We start from the raw sequence: 22,418 nt of genomic DNA on the forward strand, positions 1-22,418 counted from the left end.
CTTGATTGATGTATATTTAGATGTTTGCCAGCCCGCAGGAGGACAGCCTTCTCGGTTCTTGTTCCTCCCGCTGTTCGAAGCCGGTGACACAACGATGTTAAAGAACAAGGCGGGAGTGCGCTATTCGGCCAGCGTGAGGTCGCAGGGCTGTCAGGATCCCCAGTTCGCTAGGACTGGGTGTTGTGGTCCTCCTCCCTGAGCTTGCTGAGCCAGGAGAGGGAGATCGGTGGTGGTTTCGGGCTCTGTTTGGAAGAGTGTTTTCTTCTGTCACCACAGGCTTTGGCTTCTTGCAGCACTGAGAAGACAAGTTCTTTTTGCCCAGGGGTGACCTGAGGAAAGGTCTGTGTGCTTGAAACCTTGTCTGCATTTTCCAGTTAGATCACAGAATCATAGAATGGTTTGGGTTGGAAGGGACCTTAAAGATCATCCAGTGCCACCCCCCTGCCCTGGGCAGGGACACCTCCCACCAGCCCAGGTTGCTCCAAGCCCCGTCCAACCTGGCCTTGAACACCTCCAGGGATGGGGCAGCCACAGCTTCTCGGGGCAACCTGCGCCAGGGGCTCACCACCCGCACAGGCAACAATTTCTTCCTCATATCTAACCTAAATCTCCCCTCTTCCAGTTTGAAGCCATTCCCCCTCGTCCTATCACTCCATGCCCTTGTAAAAAGTCCCTCCCCAGCTCTCCTGGAACACCTTTGGGGCGCGGGGTGGCTACAGCTGATCTAATAAAAGATGTTCTCTCTCCCTGTCAACATTGCTGTCTCTCCACGTTAAACCCCAGACCTGGTCATGTTGAGATGCTCGGGCCATCTAATTTGAGGCACCTGCCTTGTGTGGCTGAGATGAGTGTCCCTGTCTACTCAGGGGGGAGAGTAAGAGTTCTGTTCTGCATCACCCTCAGGAAGTGACTGTTTCTCTCCATGCCTGACTAAGGAGACCGATGTCTATCTTGGGTGCCCTACAGCTATGAGGTCTACATGCTTCCATCAACTCTCCAGAAAGAGCTCGCGCAGAAGGGCTGTGTAGAAACGCTTCTGCCCGAGGTGCAGTTGCCTTTGGGGCCCGGCTGTACGTGGAGAGCAGGGCAGTGTCCCCCCAAGGAGCTCCCAAGGCAGAGCGAGAAGGTGCACAAGTGCCGGGTGACGACCCCCGCTTTGGAGGGCAGAGGAACCGAGTCAGCGCCAAAATGAAGGGACCGCTTTTTAAGCTGAAATTAGGAAACCCCAAAAGGCAAGCAGGGGCGCAAAGATGCTTCTGAGTATCTTGGCGGTTGCTCCCGAAGGAACGTGGCCGTCCTGTCCCCGACAGGAGCAGAGCCCGGATCCCTGAGCTGGTGCTCTCCCCTCCCAGCGCTGGAGGCCATGACTGCCGTTTCGGCGGAGTGGCTCGGCATGGAAGGCAGAGCAGAAATATCTCCTGCCGCTTTGCACGGAGGAGGAAGATTTCCTCGGAAGCGCTGTTCGGACGCAGCAGCTCCATGGAACGTAACTTTGCCCATCAGCCATTCTTTCTTCTTTCTCTTTCTTTAGCTTTGGCTGCCCATAAGCTGACAGACAGATGTCGTCACGTACCATGTGCGTGGTGGTTACCCTCCCCGGTCCCCTTCTAAACACTCAATTCACAGCTGCCGGCTTTGTACCGATAAGAGAACGAGATGACTTCCTTTTCTTCTCTCCACCCCCACTCCCTTCCAGAATAAGCTGGGCTGTTTTTTGGTAAATAACCAGCTGTCACTTCTGCGCTTGAAACTTTCCAGGCTCCACCACCTTGGCCAACCCTCCTGAAGGATGCTGGAGGCTGGAACGTTCCTATCGGGCAGCAAACTGCCTTCCGCATCCTAGAGCGAGCTCTCCCCACCTCCCGTATCCTACGAATCTCACTGCCTTTCGAGCTGCCCTGTGGTTTCTGTGGACTAACGAATCTCTCTGCGTACTCTGCCGGGTCAGGAGCCTTGACCAGTTATGGTGAGGTAGGAGATCTGCTCTCTGTGTGTGTCTAGCGTCTATTTTTAACAAAGCTGGTGTTTCTGAGCGGGGGAAAAACGCAAAGGGGAGAAGGCACGGAGGTCATCTCTGTAGTTCAGATTGCACAGAAAGGTTCCACTTGTGCTACGGGAGGATGTGAGCTACTAACAGTCAGACAGCACCCACGAAGGTGTGGGCGCTATTAGGGTGGGAATAGTGATTAACAGGGCTCGTTAGCCACAGACTAGCAAATTCGCTGCACAAGTGCAAGATTCTCCAGTGGAAACTACCTTTCAGATGCCTCTGCAGCACATGGGTGATGGTAACTTTCTCCTTGTGCTGGCTTCAGCACTGGGAAACGGTGCGTTAGCAGTTTCGTTCATATGATTAGTATGATTACTGTTAATATGATTACCAAAGAGGGTTTTGGTGCTGACTGCAGCCTGGCAGAGGCTATCCCTGCTGCGAGCAGTATCTTATTTTGTGGTGTTATTAGATTTTTATCTCGTATTACCTTGTTAGCAATGCTATGTTAATAGCTACTCGCTTATCTCTTCATTTGCCTCGCCATCTCTCTAGCTGAGCACACTTTCAGGCGCTGATAAACCGGTTTGCCTGTGTTGGAGCATTGTAATTTCAGGGTGCTGGGTACCTCTGGCTGAACTTTGTGGGTCCTTACAAACTGCATGAAATGACAACATGTAGTCAGAAGGGCAGTTTGTGACGTAGCCAAGGTTATACGGGGCATGAGCTATACAAGCAGCTTGTATGAGAAAGGGTTTGGTGGAGTATCATAGAATGGTTTGGGTTGGAAGGGGCCTTGAAGACCATCCAGTGCCACCCCCCTGCCCCGGGCAGGGACACCTCCCACCAGCCCAGGTTGCTCCGAGCCCCGTCCAACCTGGCCTTGAACACCTCCAGGGATGGGGCAGCCACAGCTTCTCGGGGCAACCTGCCCCAGGGGCTCACCACCCTCACACTCAACAATTTCTTCCTAATATCTAATCTAAATCTCCCCTCTTCCAGTTTAAAGCCATTCCCCCTCATCCTATCACTCCATGCTCTTGTAAAAAGTCCTTCCCCAGCTCTCCTGGAGCCCCTTTAGGGACTGGAAGGCCGCAATAAGGTCTCACCAGAGCCTTCTCTTCTCCAGGCAAGGGGAGTAGGGGATGGAGCATGATCTGGTGCCTTTGCCCGTCCGGGAGGCACGGCAGGGGAGTGCGTGTGTGCAGAGAGCAAATCCCGCCTGCTGGGAACGCGGGGAACGCATCCAGGGCAGGAACAGGGCTGTGTCTGAAGCCGTGTTTGAGGTTGTTAGATGCAATGGGTTCGTTGTGCAAGTGGCTATGGCTCTCGGCCATGGAGTGGAACACGGAGCATGCCATGGGCTTTCCTTCCTTCCTTCCTTCCTGTCTTTCCTTCCTTCCTTCCACGGGCGTGCGGAGGGTGTGGGCTGGTCCGCAGCGCTCCGCAGGGGTTCAGACTATGGAAGTTGGCCACAGCCTGCTGGTGGGTTGCATTCCCTCGTATCTCAAGAGCATCCCGAGGCTTTTGCACCAACCTCATTTCAATGCTGTTCTCTCACGCGTTGCAGAAGCCACTGGTTTCTCAGTTTCTGGTCTTTTTTTTTTTTTTTTTTTTTTTCTTGGGTGCGTTCTGCTTCACTGGATCATAGCAAAGCAGCTAAACAAATACTTTTCTGCTCCGGGAGGAAGGCTGTCAGTCAGACAGCAGCTGGGCCAGTTTCGGGGCTGGCTGGCGAGATGTATTTTTAATGCCCCAACTGCCTGGCAGGTGGGCACGCAATTTAATTTTAACTTGCTTTATGAGAACAAAAACATCTTTAATATACAGGCCAGTAAACTTCCATGAATGGAGGGAGTTCAAAAGACCTTTCTCCCACTATTAGACCTTCTGAGAGTAGTAGCTAAGGCTTTCTCTGGCTGAGGTTAAAGCGTAGCTCGGTGTTTATGGTGGTCCTAACAGTGGAATATCCTTCGAGGAGAAAAGGCCGATTCAAATATAAGTTCGAGTCAGAGCATTAATTCAGAAAATCTGAAAACTGCGGCTGAAAATAATAACCTCGCACAGCTTTGGGGCTGATGAGTTCAAAACAGCTCGAGGGCCTTAGCTACACCTTTTTTTTTTTTTTTTTTTTTTAAATTAAGAGAACATGGGTGTAAATCCTCTGGGCAACTTGGAAGAGCCCCAGCTGCCGGTTTCCCGCGGGTGCAGGTGAGTGTAACTGGGTGTTGAAATGCACGTTGGCCTGATCCAGCAAGGTCTGCCTCTCCTGTTCGCTGGAAACTGAGAACAAAAGCCAAATTTGTGCCTTTTTCTCAGCAGTTTCGGTCTTGCGCTGTGCTTCCCGTCCTCAGCCTCAGTCGTAGCATGTCCTACAACTTCTTGCTCGCCACCGGGCTCACCGAGCTCTGGCTGTGAACGCTGGAGGGGGGTCCCAAAGCTCTGCAGACTCTTGGGGATGGTTCACAGCCCCCTGGGCAGGGTACGGACCTCAGGACCGCCGGCAGGGGTACGGTTGGAAGCAGAGTGCAGTTGAGGAACCAGCACACTGAATGTTAACGTTATTTCTGGAGCGAGCAAATAATTCGGAATCCGAATGGGGAAGTTAACGCAGTGCGTATCCTGTAAGGGATTTTTACTCTTGCTTTGAGAACAAACCCACCAGCCCAGGTTGCTCCAAGCCCCGTCCAACCTGGCCTTGAACACCTCCAGGGATGGGGCAGCCACAGCTTCTCGGGGTAACCTGCGCCAGGGGCTCACCACTCTCACAGTCAAGAAGTTCTTCCTAATATCTAAACTAAATGTTTTTCATCTGTCGTGGCTCATATGCCAACGTTTCTACAGTCTTTTTCCTGATGTGACTCTGTCCTCAGAGTGCTCTGCCATGGGTCTGTTACACATGGAAATCGGTGAGCATCCCCAGGTGGGGTAGGTAACTGTGTGATGCTCTAAAGGAGGAACTCTTGCATCCAAGCAAGAGCATGTAATATCTTATTTTGGAAGTGAAAATGTAACTTTGCACTTGTGGTGGGAGGCCAAGCTCTCTAACAACTCCTCCTTCCTTCCTGCCTTCCGTTCTTAGTTTGAAGCATCTCTTCCTGTGGTGGGAGAGGACCAGCTGGAGCCCGGGGTTTGCCGGTGTCCTTCCGTGGCTATAATTAGGCAAGCTGCATGTGATAGCCACGAGGCAATGTGGGCGCAGGAATACCTAAGCTTAAAGGTAAACAGGCACAGTCCAATTTGCATCGATCCGCAGCGGAGTGGAATGATCAGTTGGACTTTGATGACTGGTAGATGTCCCCTGTTACCACCACTGTGTCCTAATGCTCCCTCTGCACCCTTTGGATAGAGTTGGCCAAATAGAACCCCGGAGCTGCTGCTTCTGCAGTCGGCCTGAATGAAGGCGAGCACGCTGGGCGTTAGGATGTTGTTGCGGGAACTCTTTTTTTAGCGAGGGGAAGAGCTTGAGCTAGACATGTGCATGAGTTTCCACAAGATGTTGCTCGACCAGAGCTGCTAGACCAAGTGTTCGCGAAACGATGGACCGTGAGCGATGGCAGACCTTCAAAAGGACACCGGCGTGATCTTGGACGTCTGCACAAGCTCCTCGTCTACCGCAGCCTCCCGGAGGGCCACAGGAGCTGCTCGCTGAGGCGAGGAGGAGACAGCATGGCAGCAGGCAGGTGCCAGTCTCGTTCACATCCTTTACGTGAGCCCGCGTGGGTAACGCAGCTCGGCTTGGCCCTGCCGGTCACACGCGCGTGCCCCACTGCCTTTCTGCTCGCTCCGGTGCTGCGGAGCACGCCATCCGTTGTGTTTGCAAGATGACGGGCTTTTTTGGGGGGTTTTGTCAGTTTGGGTTTTTTTTTTTTTTGTGCCTTGGATCTTAATTTTGCCCACGGCTTCCTTTCCTGCGGGACCTTTATCTGGGGAGCGCAAGACGGGATGGCAAAAGGGGTTTTTCCGTATCGGCGGTGCGGGGGGGGCTGCGGGGAAGTCCCTACGATAGGCAGAGCCTGCCAACGCTCTGGATTAACGGGTCTGCAGGCGGTGGGGAGGGGGGAATAGGCTCTCTGCGGCCACTTCAGCTCGGATATGGCCTGGACTAACCTCAGCTGCTGGAAGGATCACTGGGACAAGCAGCTGTGGAACCAGCATCTCCCATGAGCGGTGTCCTGCATGTCAGACCCGCTGGTCTTCCTCCCGCTTTCCTGAAGCCAGGGTGAGCTCTGTGTCTAAAATTAGGGCTGAAGGATGCAGAAATGCTGGTGCAACAGATGTGGGGCTAAATGAGGGGCAGAAACGGCGTGCCAAAGGCCAGTGCTGAGCTGTCGGCAGGGGATCATCCCCGCTTTCCCGCGAGCAGCGGAACGTGGATGCAGAAGAGATGCGCTGACAGTCCCGCATCCCGGTCCACGGCTGTGGTGTGCTGGTCGGGACAAAGAGCCTCTGCGGAGGTGGGACAGTCCGTAGGAGGGCACGCAGGAGAAGTGCTTTGTGTCACAGTGTCACAGCCTCCCGCCTGGCAAGGGCGTGTTTGGATTAAAAAGAAAAATATGAATATGACCGTCTTTTATATCTTTTTTTTTTTTTTTTTAATTCCCCCCCATAGCAAGGCTGGGTATCTAGTAAGAAGGGTAAGAACGTGACCCTTTATCTGTAAAGTTCACCCAGGCTTCCTTAACACAGTGAAAATTGTGTGCAGAGCACTGCGAAAAGCAGTATTCCCCGCAAAGGGAAGGTCTGCAGCTGCAGTTTCTTTATACTCTTCTGGCTTTGCTTCTGGAAATGGCTATTTTTGAGCTGATGACCTGATTAATAGTCTTCCACAGAGAGATCACAGGTTTCCGCAGAGAGATAACAGGTGACCATGTGATTGCGTTTTGACTCTTCACATCTTAGCATCGTGGTTTCGGCTGGGATGGAGTTGACTTTCGTGCTAGCAGCTGGTGGGTGCTGTGTTTTGGATTTAGGATGGGAGTGTTGTTCATGACACACCGACGTTTTTGGTTGCTGCTAAGCAGTCAAGGCCTTTTCTGCTGCTCACACCACCCTGCCAGTGAGTAGGCTGGGAGTGCACAAAAAATTAGGAGGAGACACAGCTGGGACAGTTGACTCCAGCCGACCAAAGGAATATTTCATGCCATGAGACATTATACTTGGTATATAAAGTTGGGGGAAGAAGAAGGAAGGGGGCGATATTCTGAGTTATGGCGTTTTGTCTTCCCAAGTAACCATTGCACATGATGGAGCCCTGCTTTCCTGGAGATGAACACCCACCTGCCCATGGGGAGCAGGGAATGAACTCCTTGTGTTGCTTTGCTGCCGTGCACAGCTTTTGCTCTACATATTGAACTGTCTTTACCTCAACCCACCCGTTTTTCCTCACTTTTCCTTTTCTGATCCTCTCCCGCATCTCGCCGCAGGGCGAGGGAGCGAGTGGCTGCGTGGTGCCGGTTGCCGGCTGGGGTTAAACCACGACACAGAGATCAGAGAAGTCAACTTCACTCAGAGTTTTCTTTCCCCCCCTCCGTGCTCACGCTCCGGCCTGCGTAGAGCGGAGCGGCGTTCACAGAGCGGGCAGTCAGGGATGGCGACCGGGCTGAGGGAGCCGTGGTGGAGCACAAAGGTCCCTGTTGGACTGGGTCAGCCTGCCAGCTTCGAGTCCTTTTTGGGTTCTTTCAACTGTCTTGGGTGGTGTGGCTGCTACACCGCCACGGTTCGGTGTCCAGTTATGGGCTTTGGGGATGAAGGAGGGGTGTACTGTAGCTGCGTGCTTTGGTTCGTGTTAGTGAGGTAGGAGAAGAGAGCGGGGTCTGTTGGTGAAGTGGAAAGAGCATCAGTCAAAATGCTCATTTGAAGTTTGACGTGAAAGCAGGGAAGCAGAGCGAACCCTCGCAGGCTTTGCAAAGCGGAGGGTCTGGGACCACAGGGAGACGCCGGGCCCTCTGGGTGATGTGTTTGCCTGTGCGTCCATCTCAGAGCCGGGAAGCGATGCGCGGCCTTAACCGGTTCCTATTTATGCGACAGGAGTTTTTCGTGGTGTTTGTCCTTGGAGTGATTTCTCTCTGTTCTGACGTCAGCCAGATTTAACGAGCTCTCCCGCTTCTTAGGCGAAATCATCGCTTTAGACGCCTAACCCGCTCGAAACCCTTTGCTAAGAGACTGGGACGGACCACGAACGTGTCGCTGCTTTTGGGAGGTGGGGGAGATGGGGTGGATGGCTCGGAGGGTGAGTGAATGGGACAGCGCGTGAAAAGAGGCAGAGGTGCCAATGGCAAGCACGGGCTAGAATAATTTAGATAAAGGGACTGAATCATAGGGAGTAGAGGAGTGCGGAATCTTGCGTGTGTCAGGGAGATAGGGCAGACGTGAATTTATATTAATTAACAATTAATGCCAGCTGAGGCTCCAGAGCCGGTAAATGGAAACTGTCTGCACCAGCTCCCTGTCAGGAGGGTGCTGCCTGCTCCGATTTTTGTGAGACCTGCAGGAAAGAGCTCCCGGAGCGCTTTTACTGCCGTCTCTGGGTTTTGTCTGTGTATTCTGCTCTTCCTGTCTCAGCAAAAGCCACCCCCTCCCCCAGGATGGCAGCCGTGGTCTGTCCGGCCACCGTCCTCCAGGTCTCCAGGGACAGGACCGAAACTGGAATTACATGTCAAAGTCATAACGCTGATCGTACGTGTGTAGTCAGAGGCCACTGCTAATCTCGAGCTAAAACCAGTTTCTTTGACGGAAACCGCTCTGCCCAGTGCGCTGTCTTGCAAGTGACATTTATGGAGAAGCTCCTCTGGGAGGGGACAGAGCCGGCACAGCTCACCCCCACTGCCCGCAGGGATGTCCCATGCCATATGGCGTCACGGTCGGTGTGCAGAGCTGGGGAAGAAGAAGGAAGGGGGGATGTTGGGAGTGATGGCGTTTGTCTTCCCAAGTCTCCGTTACCCGCTGTCCTGGGGATGGCTGAACACCCACCTGCCCATGGGGAGCAGGGAATGAACTCCTTGTGTTGCTTTGCTGCCGTGCACAGCTTTTGCTCTACATATTGAACTGTCTTTACCTCAACCCACCCGTTTTTCCTCACTTTTCCTTTTCTGATCCTCTCCCGCATCTCGCCGCAGGGCGAGGGAGCGAGTGGCTGCGTGGTGCCGGTTGCCGGCTGGGGTTAAACCACGACACAGAGATCAGAGAAGTCAACTTCACTCAGAGTTTTCTTTCCCCCCCTCCGTGCTCACGCTCCGGCCTGCGTAGAGCGGAGCGGCGTTCACAGAGCGGGCAGTCAGGGATGGCGACCGGGCTGAGGGAGCCGTGGTGGAGCACAAAGGTCCCTGTTGGACTGGGTCAGCCTGCCAGCTTCGAGTCCTTTTTGGGTTCTTTCAACTGTCTTGGGTGGTGTGGCTGCTACACCGCCACGGTTCGGTGTCCAGTTATGGGCTTTGGGGATGAAGGAGGGGTGTACTGTAGCTGCGTGCTTTGGTTCGTGTTAGTGAGGTAGGAGAAGAGAGCGGGGTCTGTTGGTGAAGTGGAAAGAGCATCAGTCAAAATGCTCATTTGAAGTTTGACGTGAAAGCAGGGAAGCAGAGCGAACCCTCGCAGGCTTTGCAAAGCGGAGGGTCTGGGACCACAGGGAGACGCCGGGCCCTCTGGGTGATGTGTTTGCCTGTGCGTCCATCTCAGAGCCGGGAAGCGATGCGCGGCCTTAACCGGTTCCTATTTATGCGACAGGAGTTTTTCGTGGTGTTTGTCCTTGGAGTGATTTCTCTCTGTTCTGACGTCAGCCAGATTTAACGAGCTCTCCCGCTTCTTAGGCGAAATCATCGCTTTAGACGCCTAACCCGCTCGAAACCCTTTGCTAAGAGACTGGGACGGACCACGAACGTGTCGCTGCTTTTGGGAGGTGGGGGAGATGGGGTGGATGGCTCGGAGGGTGAGTGAATGGGACAGCGCGTGAAAAGAGGCAGAGGTGCCAATGGCAAGCACGGGCTAGAATAATTTAGATAAAGGGACTGAATCATAGGGAGTAGAGGAGTGCGGAATCTTGCGTGTGTCAGGGAGATAGGGCAGACGTGAATTTATATTAATTAACAATTAATGCCAGCTGAGGCTCCAGAGCCGGTAAATGGAAACTGTCTGCACCAGCTCCCTGTCAGGAGGGTGCTGCCTGCTCCGATTTTTGTGAGACCTGCAGGAAAGAGCTCCCGGAGCGCTTTTACTGCCGTCTCTGGGTTTTGTCTGTGTATTCTGCTCTTCCTGTCTCAGCAAAAGCCACCCCCTCCCCCAGGATGGCAGCCGTGGTCTGTCCGGCCACCGTCCTCCAGGTCTCCAGGGACAGGACCGAAACTGGAATTACATGTCAAAGTCATAACGCTGATCGTACGTGTGTAGTCAGAGGCCACTGCTAATCTCGAGCTAAAACCAGTTTCTTTGACGGAAACCGCTCTGCCCAGTGCGCTGTCTTGCAAGTGACATTTATGGAGAAGCTCCTCTGAAGAGCTGTATATGAAACCCTTTCTGACTGTAGTATTTGAGTTTCAAACCAGAACGTGGGTGGGGAGTTACAACCCCTCTTTGAAGGTGACACAGAGCAGCGTTAGGTACGCTGCCGCTCCGCAGCTCAGCTCTGCTGTGCCTTTCGTGAAGGTCACCAGCGAAGGGGCAGAGATGTAGGCTGAGGTTTCCATTGCTGCAGCCCAGGCTCCTTCACACCCACGCCATGCAAGCATCCGTGGCGTATCCTGCAGAAGGGCAGCGGGCTGGGGACGGTCTCGTGAAGGAGTGGCACAGAGACTACGGGATGAAATGGAAAAGGTGCCCTTGACTTGATCCTGAGCTCTGATGGGGGACATTGAGCTGATGGGGGATATCGAGCTGGCTTGAAAAGCTGCTGAGAAGGCAGCAGGCGCTAGGAAGGGGACGTGGGTCTCCAGAGACACGGAGGGAGGGCTTCCCCTGGGGGTTAGGGCTCGGTATCCAAACTGCCCGGGGGGTGCGAGCACATCCCACAGCAGTTTCGGCGGTGCAGCAAGGCATGAAGACCAAGCAGCGCTGGTCATCCCCAACGGCAGTGTTGGTAGCTGTTGGAAAGAGCACCAGGGGCTTCACTGGGGCTTACTGGTGGGCTACCAGCCTGGGCTCTGGTATGCAGGACCAGGGCTCTGTGTCTCTTGCTCTCCTGCTGCTTTGCTGGGCTTGGGTGAGACCTCCTCTGACCCAAGCTTGGCAGAAGAGTTCTGCAGGACCCGACCACGCGTAATGCATGCAATTAGGCTAAGCGGTACCCCAGAACTGTCTGTGCTGCCGCCACATCACTGAGCCTCTGCCGAACTGCTTTGCCTCCTCTCTTCTCTCCGACGCAGCGCTCTGCGTTGCTCTGGTTGTGTTTCCTCCGGGGAAGTCCCTCTGCGCACACACATTCACTAACCCTGTGCCTTGACATTGAACGGGTGAAAAAAAAAACAAAACCACACCAAACCCAAAACTGCTGAGCAAAACCCCATCTCTTTTCACAGGGTGTCAGTGGAAACCTGCCCTTTCTCGAGGAGGTGGGGCTGGTGGTGGGAAACATGCCTGTGCCCTCGGCCCCGGCTGGCCGTTTGCACGCAGAGGGGGTTGCCAGCATCTGCTCTTTCTTGTGGTATCTCCATCCAGTGGGGTACATCGGTCGGTTAAACGAGGAGCCTACAAAACCCCGTGAATAGCTGCGGAATGTCTGCAAAAACTGCCTGCTGAAATGAGAGCGTGACTTCTGCTCGGCAGCAGAAACGGGTCTGCGACCTCTTCCAACCCAGCGCGCCTTTTCATCCTTGCTGCTTAATATTGCTTTCTTTCAGCCGTTCTCCAGCTATGGGGTCGGGCTGCGGGGAGCTGGTTACTCACCTCAAAAGCACGGCAGGGTTTTATCCTGCTTACCTGCTCTTGTACGGTTGCTCTGAGAGCCTGCGTTACTCCTACTGAAGGGTTCATCAAGAACCAGGGGTCCTCAGTGATATCAGGTGAAGTACGGGTTGTGCTGCACGACCCAGGCTTCCGTGCCTCTCCCTCCCACATTTATCACAGAGTCATCGAATACCAAGCTGGAAGGGACCTCGAGGATCATCTGGTCCATCCTTTAATCACCGGAGCTTTTCTTTGGGTGTCAAAACCTGTTGGCAAAAGGACCTCAAGGATCATCTGGTCCATCCTTTAATCACTGGGACTTTTCTTTGGGTGTCAAAACCTGTTGGCAAAAGGACCTCAAGGATCATCTGGTCCATCCTTTAATCACCAGAACTTTTCTTTGGGTGTCAAAACCTGTTGGCAAAAGGACCTGCAGGATCATCCGGTCCATCCTTTAATCACTGGAGCCTTTCTTTGGGTGTCAAACCCTGTTGGCAAAGGGGATGGAGTGGGTTGCTTGCATGCAAGTGGTCAGAGGAGGCTGCAGGAAGGCTGGAGGCACCGTCTTTCTCTCTGAGACAATTTGAGAAGTGGGTGAAAACTGTGAATCTGTGTGTCGGGAACAATCCTCCCAACCTCTGCTCAGGGTCAGGGCCTCAGCCACCAGTCCGTCTGCTATTGCTTGTGGTCTTCCTTGGCTGTAAGTGTCAGAGTCAACGGCACTGCTTGTGGAAAGAGGCCAGACCTTCCCCATCAGCACCTGGTTTGCTTTGAGCGGGCTGTTTGTGCTAGCGGTGAGATCTTGTTTGGTGCAAAATTTGGACTCTGGATGAGGCAAAGGGTGTTTGTTGGACATCTAGATTCTACTAGAACTTGGGGAAAATAAGGTGTGTACCTTCTCGGAGAAAGCAGTTAACTATTCACACAGGAGTGTGGGATCCATTAGGGAAATGCTCTGTAAAACATACAGGGAAGGACGCAAGGCGGTTTCTATAGAAGTGACTGTTGCGCCCCAGAGAACGCAACACGGGCTTCTGTACCTGCTACGGAAACGGATATGCTGATTTCTAAATGTAGTAAGAAGTTTGTTTGTTTTTAAGTTGTTTACAGAAGTCTTGGGGGATAGTAGATGATGTGCAGTGGCACGGTTAGCTGTCATGATGCTAATTGCTTTAGGAAAACGAAAATATTTACCTGTGCGTAGAACTGGCTAGATTTGCAGGGTATATTTATTTAGTACGCTCCCTCGAGGCTATGCTTGGTATAATGAGCCTTCTGGTGGGATTTGAATTGAACCAGACTAGAACCAAAAAAGGAGGCTGTTGCGGCTCTGTCAGGTTTGAGAAATGCTTTATATGCAGCCGTGCCTGCGTAGAGCGGCTTTCAAGGAAGGTGCGAGTGCTTATAATTCTGTATGGAAACACCTTGAAACCAACAGCAGCCTTGCTGTATAGTAAACACACAGTTTCCTAAATTAAGCCTTAATGTCGCAGCACAGGTATGACCTCTCCTCAACCAATGTGGAATTGCTTATTGCCATCTTTAGGAAAGTCTGTCCTTTTTCTTTTCTTCCCCCCCCCCAACCATTAACCTAACCTGACAAAACCACTTCTAAACCATGTCCCCAAGTACCACCTCTACCCTTTTTTTAAACACCTCCAGGGATGGGGCAGCCACAGCTTCTCGGGGCAACCTGCCCCAGGGGCTCACCACCCTCACAGGGAAAAATTTCGTCCTAATATCTAATGTAAATCTCCCCTCTTCCAGTTTGAAGCCATTCCCCCTCGTCCTATCACTCCATGACCTTGGAAAAAGTCCCTCCCCAGCTCTCCTGGAGCCCCTTTAGGCACTGGAAGGGGCTCTGAGGTCTCCCAAGAGCCTTCTCTTCTCCAGGCTGCACCCCCCAACCCTCTCAGCCTGTCTAAATAATGCCATTAGCGCTGGTCTTCTGCTGTAACCCCGGCCAAGGTGCCCCACAGCCGAGAGGCCCAAGCAGCCTTGCTGAGGGTGTGATGTTCCCCGGCCACGGGCAAGCTGTAGAGAGCAAACCACGCTGCGTGGAGCCTCGCAGTCCCCAGGGGCAATGGGGTCTGAGTCCCAGTCCAAGGAAATCTCCCTCCAAAAAAAAAAAAAAAGAAATAAAAAGATCTGCTTCTCTCTTCTCCAAGCCAGGATGCTCGTTCATGGGGGTACCTCCTCCATACCAGAGGTCTCTTGCAGGAATAGGACAGCAGCGTTCGCTCAGCCCAGAAGTTTGCACCTACTGTTCCCATTCTATGGATTAATAACCTTAAAGAGAGTGAATTGCTTCTGTGGCTGTCCCAGCTTCACTTCTGCTCCAGCTACGTTGTGGGAGCTCAAATGGCTTATACCCTTCGGTGTTCACCACCACAAGGAGTGTCTCTTTTGTGCAAACACAAACTGATGGGTCTCTATATTCCCTTTAAATGGACAATAAGTGTCCAGATCCTATTTCTTCCTATTTGCTGAATAGAAAACTCGGTCTGGCAAAGTGCTGTGCTGCCCCAAGTTACGCCTGCTCTCACGAGTCAGCCTCCTCCTTTCTCTGCTGGAAGAAGCTTCAGTTGTTTATTTGCTTGGCTGCCTCCGAGGGCAGGGTCCGCATCCTGCCCTTCCTTCGCTGCGCCGGAACCCGGGGGGGACTCCCGTCTTCTCTGTATCGACAGCATCTGCGGTGAACGCCGACCCTTGCTCCTGGCTGGTGTCAAGAGGCTGTAGCGTAGCAGAAGGGAAGTCTGGTGGCGGTTGGTCCCATCCTCCCCATTTTCCAGCTTCTTCAACCACCGCAGCTTGCTGGGCTGGAGTTTAGTGTTGAACCAAACAGCGCTAACCACACACGAAGTGCGGAGGCGTTGTCTCTTGAGCCACATTTGCTTTGATCCTCTCCAAGCCTAATAAAAAAAAAAAAAAGGCGTTTTATCATTACAAAAGCTTCAAATTCTCTTGCTGACGTGGGGCTAAATTGGCCTTCAAACCCCGGCACCGGAGGGGCTGCAGTAGATGTGCACCTGGTGCTGCCTTCTCTGGGGATGCCCCAAAATAAGTGCAGTGAAATCTTGGACGCGTGCTGTCCCCAAGCCCCGTGGCAATTGCTTTCAAGTCTTCGGTGGTGACGCTGGCTTTCATGTGTGCGGTGTTTTGGGGTAGACATCCTGTGTCTGCCGCTCTGTGAGTCTCAGCAGCCAGTGGGGTGTTCGCTTGGCCGCTTTCTCTTCTGTGAAAGATGCAGGGTACAACCTCCTTTGAGCTGGGGGAGAGAAGGGAAAAAGAAAAGGCGGTGATGAGGAATAACTCCTTTCCATCTCCTTTGGGACCTCACTTGGGAACTTGATTGTTTACCTATAGGTTAAAGGATCTCAGGCGCCCGCGCAGCTCCCTACGTGGTAGCTGGGAGATGGATCCCTCTGTGATACCTCCGTCGTTTTCAAGAGCTCACCCGCTGGTGGAGCGGGATGGTGGCGCCCTGCATCCCCCATGCCACGTTCAGGGGCCTGTGAATCATTTCAGAAACATCATTTCAGAAACATCATTTCAGAAATATCATTTCAGAAACATCATTTCAGATACGGTGCTTTTTATCAGTGGGATGTTTGCCGGAGCTGTTTACAATACCGGGACTCCCAGCTAGGCTTTTAAAAACGCCTTTTTTCATAGATTTCTGGGGGTGTAATGGTGTTGCTCAACTATTTGTTCTGTTTTATCCCAAGACAGGGGCACAAGGATGCATTCCAGCAGAAGAAAGCAGTCCTGCTCAATGTTAGGGAGGAAATGAGTAATACTGTATGGAAAAGACAGCTTCAGTAATTAAAGAGAAATTATTCGATAATTTTTAACACAGAGAAAAGTTTCCTTTTGCAGAGCTTCTGCTGGAACGTTGCTCCCACCCAAGGGCCTGTTTTGGAGCCAGAGGTCCCTGTCTCCGGTTCACCTGGGCCGGGGGGAGCTGTGCCACCCCCAGTGCTTATCTTGGTGCCCACCGGGTTGGGAAGGGGCTGTGGCCCTTGTATCAGTCAGCGGTTATCGTGGTGCATGGGTGGGGGATGGCTGGTGTCTGTTGAAGGTTTGCCCTTCTGTGTAAGCAGGTAAATCCCAGCTGGAGAAACCAATCTGCCGTTGTCCGTCCTGTGCCCAGATTTGCTCGTGCTGGCCGCCGAGCACTCAAAGGTGGCCATACCTCAGCATGCAGAAGGCTTTCATAGAATCGTTATGGCTGGAAGAGACCTTTAATATCATCACGTCCAACTGTTAACCCAGCACTGCCAGGTTACTGCTAAACCATGTCCCTCAGCACCATGTCTACCCATCTTTTAAATCCCTCCAGGGATGGCGACTCCACCCCCTCCCTGGGCAGCCTGTTCCAGTGCTTGACAACCCTTTCAGTGAAGAAATTTTTCCTAATATCCAATCTAAACCTCTCCTGGCGCAGCTTGAGGCCTGTTGTCCTGTTACTTGGGAGCAGAGACCGACTCCCACCTCACTCCAACCTCCTTTCAGGGAGTTGTAGAGAGCGAGAAGGTCTCCCCTCAGCCTCCTCTTCTCCAGGCTGAACACCCCCAGGTCCCTCAGCCGCTCCTCATCAGACGTGTGCTCCAGAACCCTCACAGCTCCGTTGCCCTTCTCTGAACACGCTCCAGAACCTCAATGTCCCTCCTGCGGTGAGGGGCCCAAAACTGAATGCAGTATTTGAGGTGGGGCCTCACCAGTGCCGAGTGCAGGGGGACGATCGCTGCCCCAGTCCTGCTGGCCACTCTATTCCTGACACAGGCCAGGATGCCATTGGCCTTCTTGGCCACCTGGGCACACTGCTGGCTCATATTCAGGTGGCTGTCAACCAACCCCTCCAGGTTCTTTTCTGCCAGGCAGCTTTCCAGCCACTCCACCCCAAGCCTGTAGCATCCATGGGGTTGGTGTGACCCAAGTGCGGGACCCGGGACTTGGCCTTGTTGAACCTCATACCGTTGGCCTCGGCCCATCAATCCATCCTGTCCAGATCCCTCCGTAGAGCCATCCAACCCTCAAGCAGGTCGACATGGGTAGGGATGTAGTTTACTGGTGGTTTTGGCAGTGTTGGGTTGATGGTTGGTCGATGATCTTAAAGGTCCCTTCCAACCTAGGCGATTTTGGGATTCTATGACACTCCCACCCAACATGGTGTCCTCTGCAAACTTACTGAGGTCATTGATAAAGATGTTAAACAGAGTCATGGTGGTGGTGGGGGAACGATTTGACAAGGGCTGGCTGTTGGGCTGCGAGAGCCGGTGATGAGCTGGAGGTGGGGTTTTGCGGAGCTCCCCGCAGGGAAAGCAGCGTTGAGGGCAGGGACTGCCGCCCCATGGCATCCTCCCTCGTACTGGCTTTCTCATGATGGGCTTTCTGGTGTTCTTCTGGCTACCTTGGACCTTTCTGCTCCGGTGCACTACTGGGCCTGGCCTGACCCCCTCTCCCTCCCGGCAGCCCAAGCAAGATCTTTCTGTTAGTCTGCGTTGGGGACTTTGTGCTGCGTTCAAGTCTCTCCATTTTCTCTCTATTTTATTTTAATAAATTTCTTTGTGTAGCTTCGGTTCCTGCAAGGCCCTTGCAGGTGGCTTTTTAATCTAAGTTCAGTTTTAGATGGGTTGACTGATGGAAGGGAAATGCATTTCTCGGCAGGAAAGCAGTATTGCCTGAAGTAGACAGCATATATTTACTTGTAGCAGTAGAGATGAAAAGTTGATAGATTCCCCGCTCTTATTTAAAGCCATTCTTTAGGGGTGATTCAATTCTGCAAAAAGCGCTAACAATTGTGCGGTTGCCTGAATGACCTACTGCACAATATTGCGTGTCATTTGCTGACATCGAAACAACGGCGTGATGTTAATAATGCCCTTTTTTTTGTTGTTGTTGTTTTTCCCCCACCCCCCCATGCTGGGGATCTAGTTTGGATCCTCCTTATTTTCTTTCTTTCTCGGGATATTGCAGAACGTCTTATAAACAACCTGTTGAGTCCAGAAGGTCTGACTCCAAGCCCAGGGTTCACCCGCCGGTGAGTGGTGCTTGCTCCTGCGAGCAAGTCTGTGCTCCTCCTTGCAATCTGTGGGGCTGTGGAAGGCTGTTTGCAGGTTTTAGCATCACCATTTAGTGAGAGATGTGTGGGTTGGGGCTTTCTTCTTGTCTGCTCTGTTGTGGGTTGGTTTTGCTTACCAACAAATGTACTCCAGTAAGAACCGTAATGAAAAACAGCTCTAAAGATGCTTTCTGCAAGTATGGCGTACTCCAGGCCAGGAGAAAAACAAGCTGTAGTGATAAAAGCACGTTGGGCTAGGTGGTGGCCGTGGTGGTTGTGCCTTCACTCCCAGGATGAAGCGGCAGAGAGCTTCAGAGAGCAGCAGAGGCAGGTTCTTAGTGTGCACCGAGCAAGCGGGATGGGGCAACTTTCACGAGCCAAAGAGCCTTAAGTTCAGTTTTGGCTGGTTTTGCTGTTGTTTTTTATTCCCTTCTTTATGGAGAACCTGGAAATAGGTGTGCCAGAGCACCCGGTGAGGGGCCGAGGTGGGGTTTCAGTCGTTGGTAGCTCTCTGTGCTGCTGGAGGGGTTGAGGATGTGTGCTGCAACAAACCTCATGGTTTTTGCAAATCCCTCCATAGTCCAGGCAGAAAAGCCTCCAAGGAGCAAGTGCTCCATTTCAGGACTGAAATTCCCAAGTGGAGATGACCTTGAATTTGAAAATACCCCTTTCGTGCCACAGGCCTCTGGTGTCTTCCCGGGCTGAAGAAGACAGCCTGCACGAGGTGGTGCCAAGCCATACGTTCCTGTCCATACGCTGCCATCCAAAGATGAGCTGTGCAAGGACGTTTTCTTTGTTCTGGAAACCCATGGGAGAGATGTCTATGCTTGCAGAGAGCTTTTTCCTTTTTTTTTTTTTTTTTCTTTCTTCCTTCCTTTTTTTTTGCTGCTGAATTTGGAAATTGCTTTTCCTCCCTCGTCTCTTTGTGAGGGCTGCAGCGGTTTTCTCCTCAGCTCGTTGTTTGCGCTTCTCGCAAGCTAAATAACAAGCGGTCTGTGTGTGTGTACGAGTTGGTTCCTGTCCAAGCGGTGGGAGTCGTTAAGGGTGTTCAGCAGTTAGGTTTCTGTTCAGTGAAACAAAGACGGCATCAAAGTTGACAGAGCCCTAAATTTGCCCCCAGTATACTCCTTCCCTCTCTCGTTACGCGGTGCTGTCCCGCTCGTGAGTGTTTGCAGAGAGTTTGTGAGTGGCTCCAGCTCTTCCCTCGCAGCATTTCACTGCAAAAAAGATGCTGAAAAGGGGCTGATGTGGATCGATGTTGTAGCTGTGGTCAGCAGCTGCTGCAGTGGAAAAGGAAGAGGGATATGGTCCTCCCTTCCCAAGCAGCCATCCTTCCACTTGGAGGGAGGTCGGACAGAAATGCAGAATCCCAGACTGGTGAGGGCTGGAAGGGCCCTCTGGAGCTCCCCCATCCCACCCCCCGCCAGAGCAGGGGCACCTCCAGCAGCGGCACAGGACGGCGTCCAGGCGGGTTTGGGATGGCTCCAGAGGGGGAGACTCCCCCACCTCTCTGGGCAGCCTGTGCCACCGCTCTGCCGCCCTCACAGCAGAGAAGGCCCTCCTCAGGTTGAGATGGAACTTCTATGGTCACGTTTGTGCCCGTTCCCTCTTGTCCTGTCACTGGGCACCACTGGAAACAGACTGTTCCCATCCCCCTGGCACCTCCCTTGAAGGATTTGTGAGTATTAATAAGATCCCCATAAGGGACATAAGGTCCTTTTGTTCCTGTTGCCTTCTTCCTCGTGGGAGCCCACTGCATCAGATGCTGGAAGATTTACAGCTCCAGCACCTCTGCCCCCGTCCTGACACGGGCAACCGACACGAAGTTGTCCGTTCTCAGCGTCACACAGGTCTGGCTCCAGCTGAGGTCCTGCATCCCAGGCCAACGGGTATTTACGTGGGAGCCCGGAGTGACAGGGGGACGAGGGCTGGTGTGGAGGTGTGTGGTTCCTGCTCCCACCGCAGCCTTTGAGGAGTGTGCGCCCCTGGGGGGACGCTGCTGTCACACTGATATTCTCAGAACCGGCGCGTGCCTCCGGCTGCCGGTACGTGCCTATGAGAGCTTTCATCCCGCTGTTTTACCGGAGATGTTTCCTTAGGTTTTTCCCATTATGTTCTGGCTAGCACTGTTGTGCTGGTTTTATTGCCATTAGGCATTCAGTGGAAACGTGATGTGTGGCCTTTGGCAGCTTTGCGTTGTCCCTCAGCTCCATTAAGCCCCATTAGAGGCGTTCGTTCCCGTGCCAGTAGCAGTTGTGCGGCACAGTTAAGTGCTGGCCCCGCAGACGGCGGATTTATGAGAGGGTGTCACTCTTGTGATGTCAGGAATCCAAGGCTTGGAAACGCTGGGAATCCTGTTTACCATCTGTTTCCATGGCCCTTCCCTAATAGACCTCTCCTCCTCCAGAATTCAAGGATCTTTAATCGCAACTGTTTGGCTTGTGGTGGGAGGGAGGAAATCCCAAATTGTGGAGGAGACGGTGGCATTTCTTGACCTTTTCTGTGTGTATCTCGGAGACAAACACACTCTACCGAGCGTGCGTGTGCTTATGTTTGTGGGTTTAGTCTTTGGGTGCGTTTCCGAACGCAGGCACTCAGCGAGATGCGAAGTTACGCATTTCTCTGCGACAATCGAGATGATAAACTTGCAAACCCTTTGGAGGGGGGGACAGTGCGTTAGCGACGCTGAGCCACGCACAGCTGCCTACGAGAAACGCGCTTACTAAATGTTTCCAGGTATGAGGCATTTCGCTTTGTTTGGAAGATGTTAAGCGTTGCAGTTTTGAGTCGTTGGGTTCGGAGTGATGCCGCAGACCTGTCCGCCTGTGCGGGAACTCTTACAACATCATCCTTTGCTCTGGAGGGAGTTTTGAGTGTGCGGCGTGTTCTCTCGCCCCGAAACAACTCAATAAGATCGCTTTGTTCGCACACAGTGAGAGCTGTGGCTCATCTACTCCTCTTTGCGCGTGAAAAATATTACAGCGGTCCCATGCAGAAGTGTCTGCTGGAGGATGATGTAAAACTGAGCAATATTTTCAGAATTGAGTGACTCTCCATTTGGGGTGCTCTTTGTCTGACGTGTGAGATTACTCAAAAGAGCCTGGCATTTAGAAAGTGGATTTTCAGCGGCTTCTGAAAAATCGAGCCATAAAACTGGTGCCGCATGGGAAATCGTTGGTCTCGTATGCATATTTAGTACATGCTAAAGATCGGGGAAGCACCAGTTCTTGCGATTCCATCAAGAAAACTCGATCAAGACTGATAGCATCAGAAGTGAAGTCGGGAGACGGTTTGATGACGCTTAAAATACAAAGATTAGGTTAAAGTAGTGCACAACGTGATGAATCAGTTTTCCCCTTAGGGTGAGCTGTCTCTCTCTCCCTTTTCTGCTATTGTCCTGTTACTCATGGACACCAACTGACTGTTGCTTTCCATCTGCGTTGCCTTTGCTGCTGCTTCCCCGGCCGTGCACTGGTCCCGTGCGGAGAACTTTGCTTTTGACCCAGCAGTTGTGCGGTTGGGCTCATTCTCCTTGGGGAATGCTCTTGGGAAAGCGGCACCACAGCTTGAGCTACGACAATTAGAGTCGGAAAGCAGCCGCGTCACCTTAAGTTGACGAGTCAAAGCTGCCTTAGCTGGGGCTGGAGCAGAGTTGTTATTTTCTGTGGACTGGGCAAAGGGGGAGATGCTGGAATGTGCCATTGTGTTTGCACTGATGCTTAGGAAATCCTCTCGTAGCATAAGGGCTCCTCGCTGCCGCAGTGTGTCGCAGACCAGCGCGTGCCTTTCCTCCTGGACAGAGTCTCAAAGGAAAGCCTTTCTTCTGTCCGGCTCTGAGCATCCCCTCTTTGTAACAGACTTTAAATGGGAGAGACCAAAGGCGTGAGGCTTGTGTTCTTGCTGGGGAGAACAAGAGGTTTAGTGCCCTTGATATCGGAGCTTCTTCTGGTTTGTGAAGCATGGCAGGAAGCCCTTATAGAAGTGCCGTAAGTGTCCTCAGGGATGTAGGTCTTTTCTTGGGCTCAGTTCATTTGCCAGCAGCCTGACAGCTCAGAGGGTGGGAGGATGGTTGGTGCTGGGTGGGAAGTGGCTGGCCAGGATCAGACCTGGAGCTAGAATCATAGAATGGTTTGGGTTGGAAGGGACCTTAAAGATCATCCAGTTTTGCCCCCCCCCGCCCTGGCCCTGGGCAGGGACACCTCCCACCAGCCCAGGTTGCTCCAAGCCCCGTCCAACCTGGCCTTGAACACCTCCAGGGATGGGGCAGCCACAGCTTCTCGGGGCAACCTGCCCCAGGGGATCACCACCCGCACAGGGAAACATTTCTTCCTAATATCTCATCTAAATCTCCCCTCTTCCAGTTTGAAGCCATTCCCCCTCGTCCTATCACTCCGTGCCCCTGTAAAAAGTCCCTCCCCAGCTCTCCTGTAGGGTCCCCTTTAGGTACTGGAAGGAAAAAGAAAAGTCAAAACTATTTTCTCAGTGAGTGGT

The 22,418-nt window shown here is 52.7% G+C and overlaps 1 protein-coding gene across 1 annotated transcript in view; it reads left to right on the top strand.

Moving 5' to 3' along the window:
* The first annotated feature begins 4,139 nt into the window (after positions 1 to 4,139).
* LOC104290548 (tyrosine-protein phosphatase non-receptor type 11-like) overlaps positions 4,140 to 22,418 on the top strand; it is a 41,796-nt gene continuing 23,517 nt past the window's right edge. The window contains exon 1 of the mRNA XM_009889660.1: positions 4,140 to 4,201. Coding sequence (XP_009887962.1) covers positions 4,140 to 4,201 — 62 coding nt within the window. The remainder of the gene's footprint in view (positions 4,202 to 22,418) is intronic.

This window comes from Charadrius vociferus, unplaced genomic scaffold (genome assembly GCF_000708025.1).
Source record: "Charadrius vociferus isolate BGI_N301 unplaced genomic scaffold, ASM70802v2 scaffold477, whole genome shotgun sequence".
NCBI lineage: Eukaryota > Metazoa > Chordata > Aves > Charadriiformes > Charadriidae > Charadrius > Charadrius vociferus.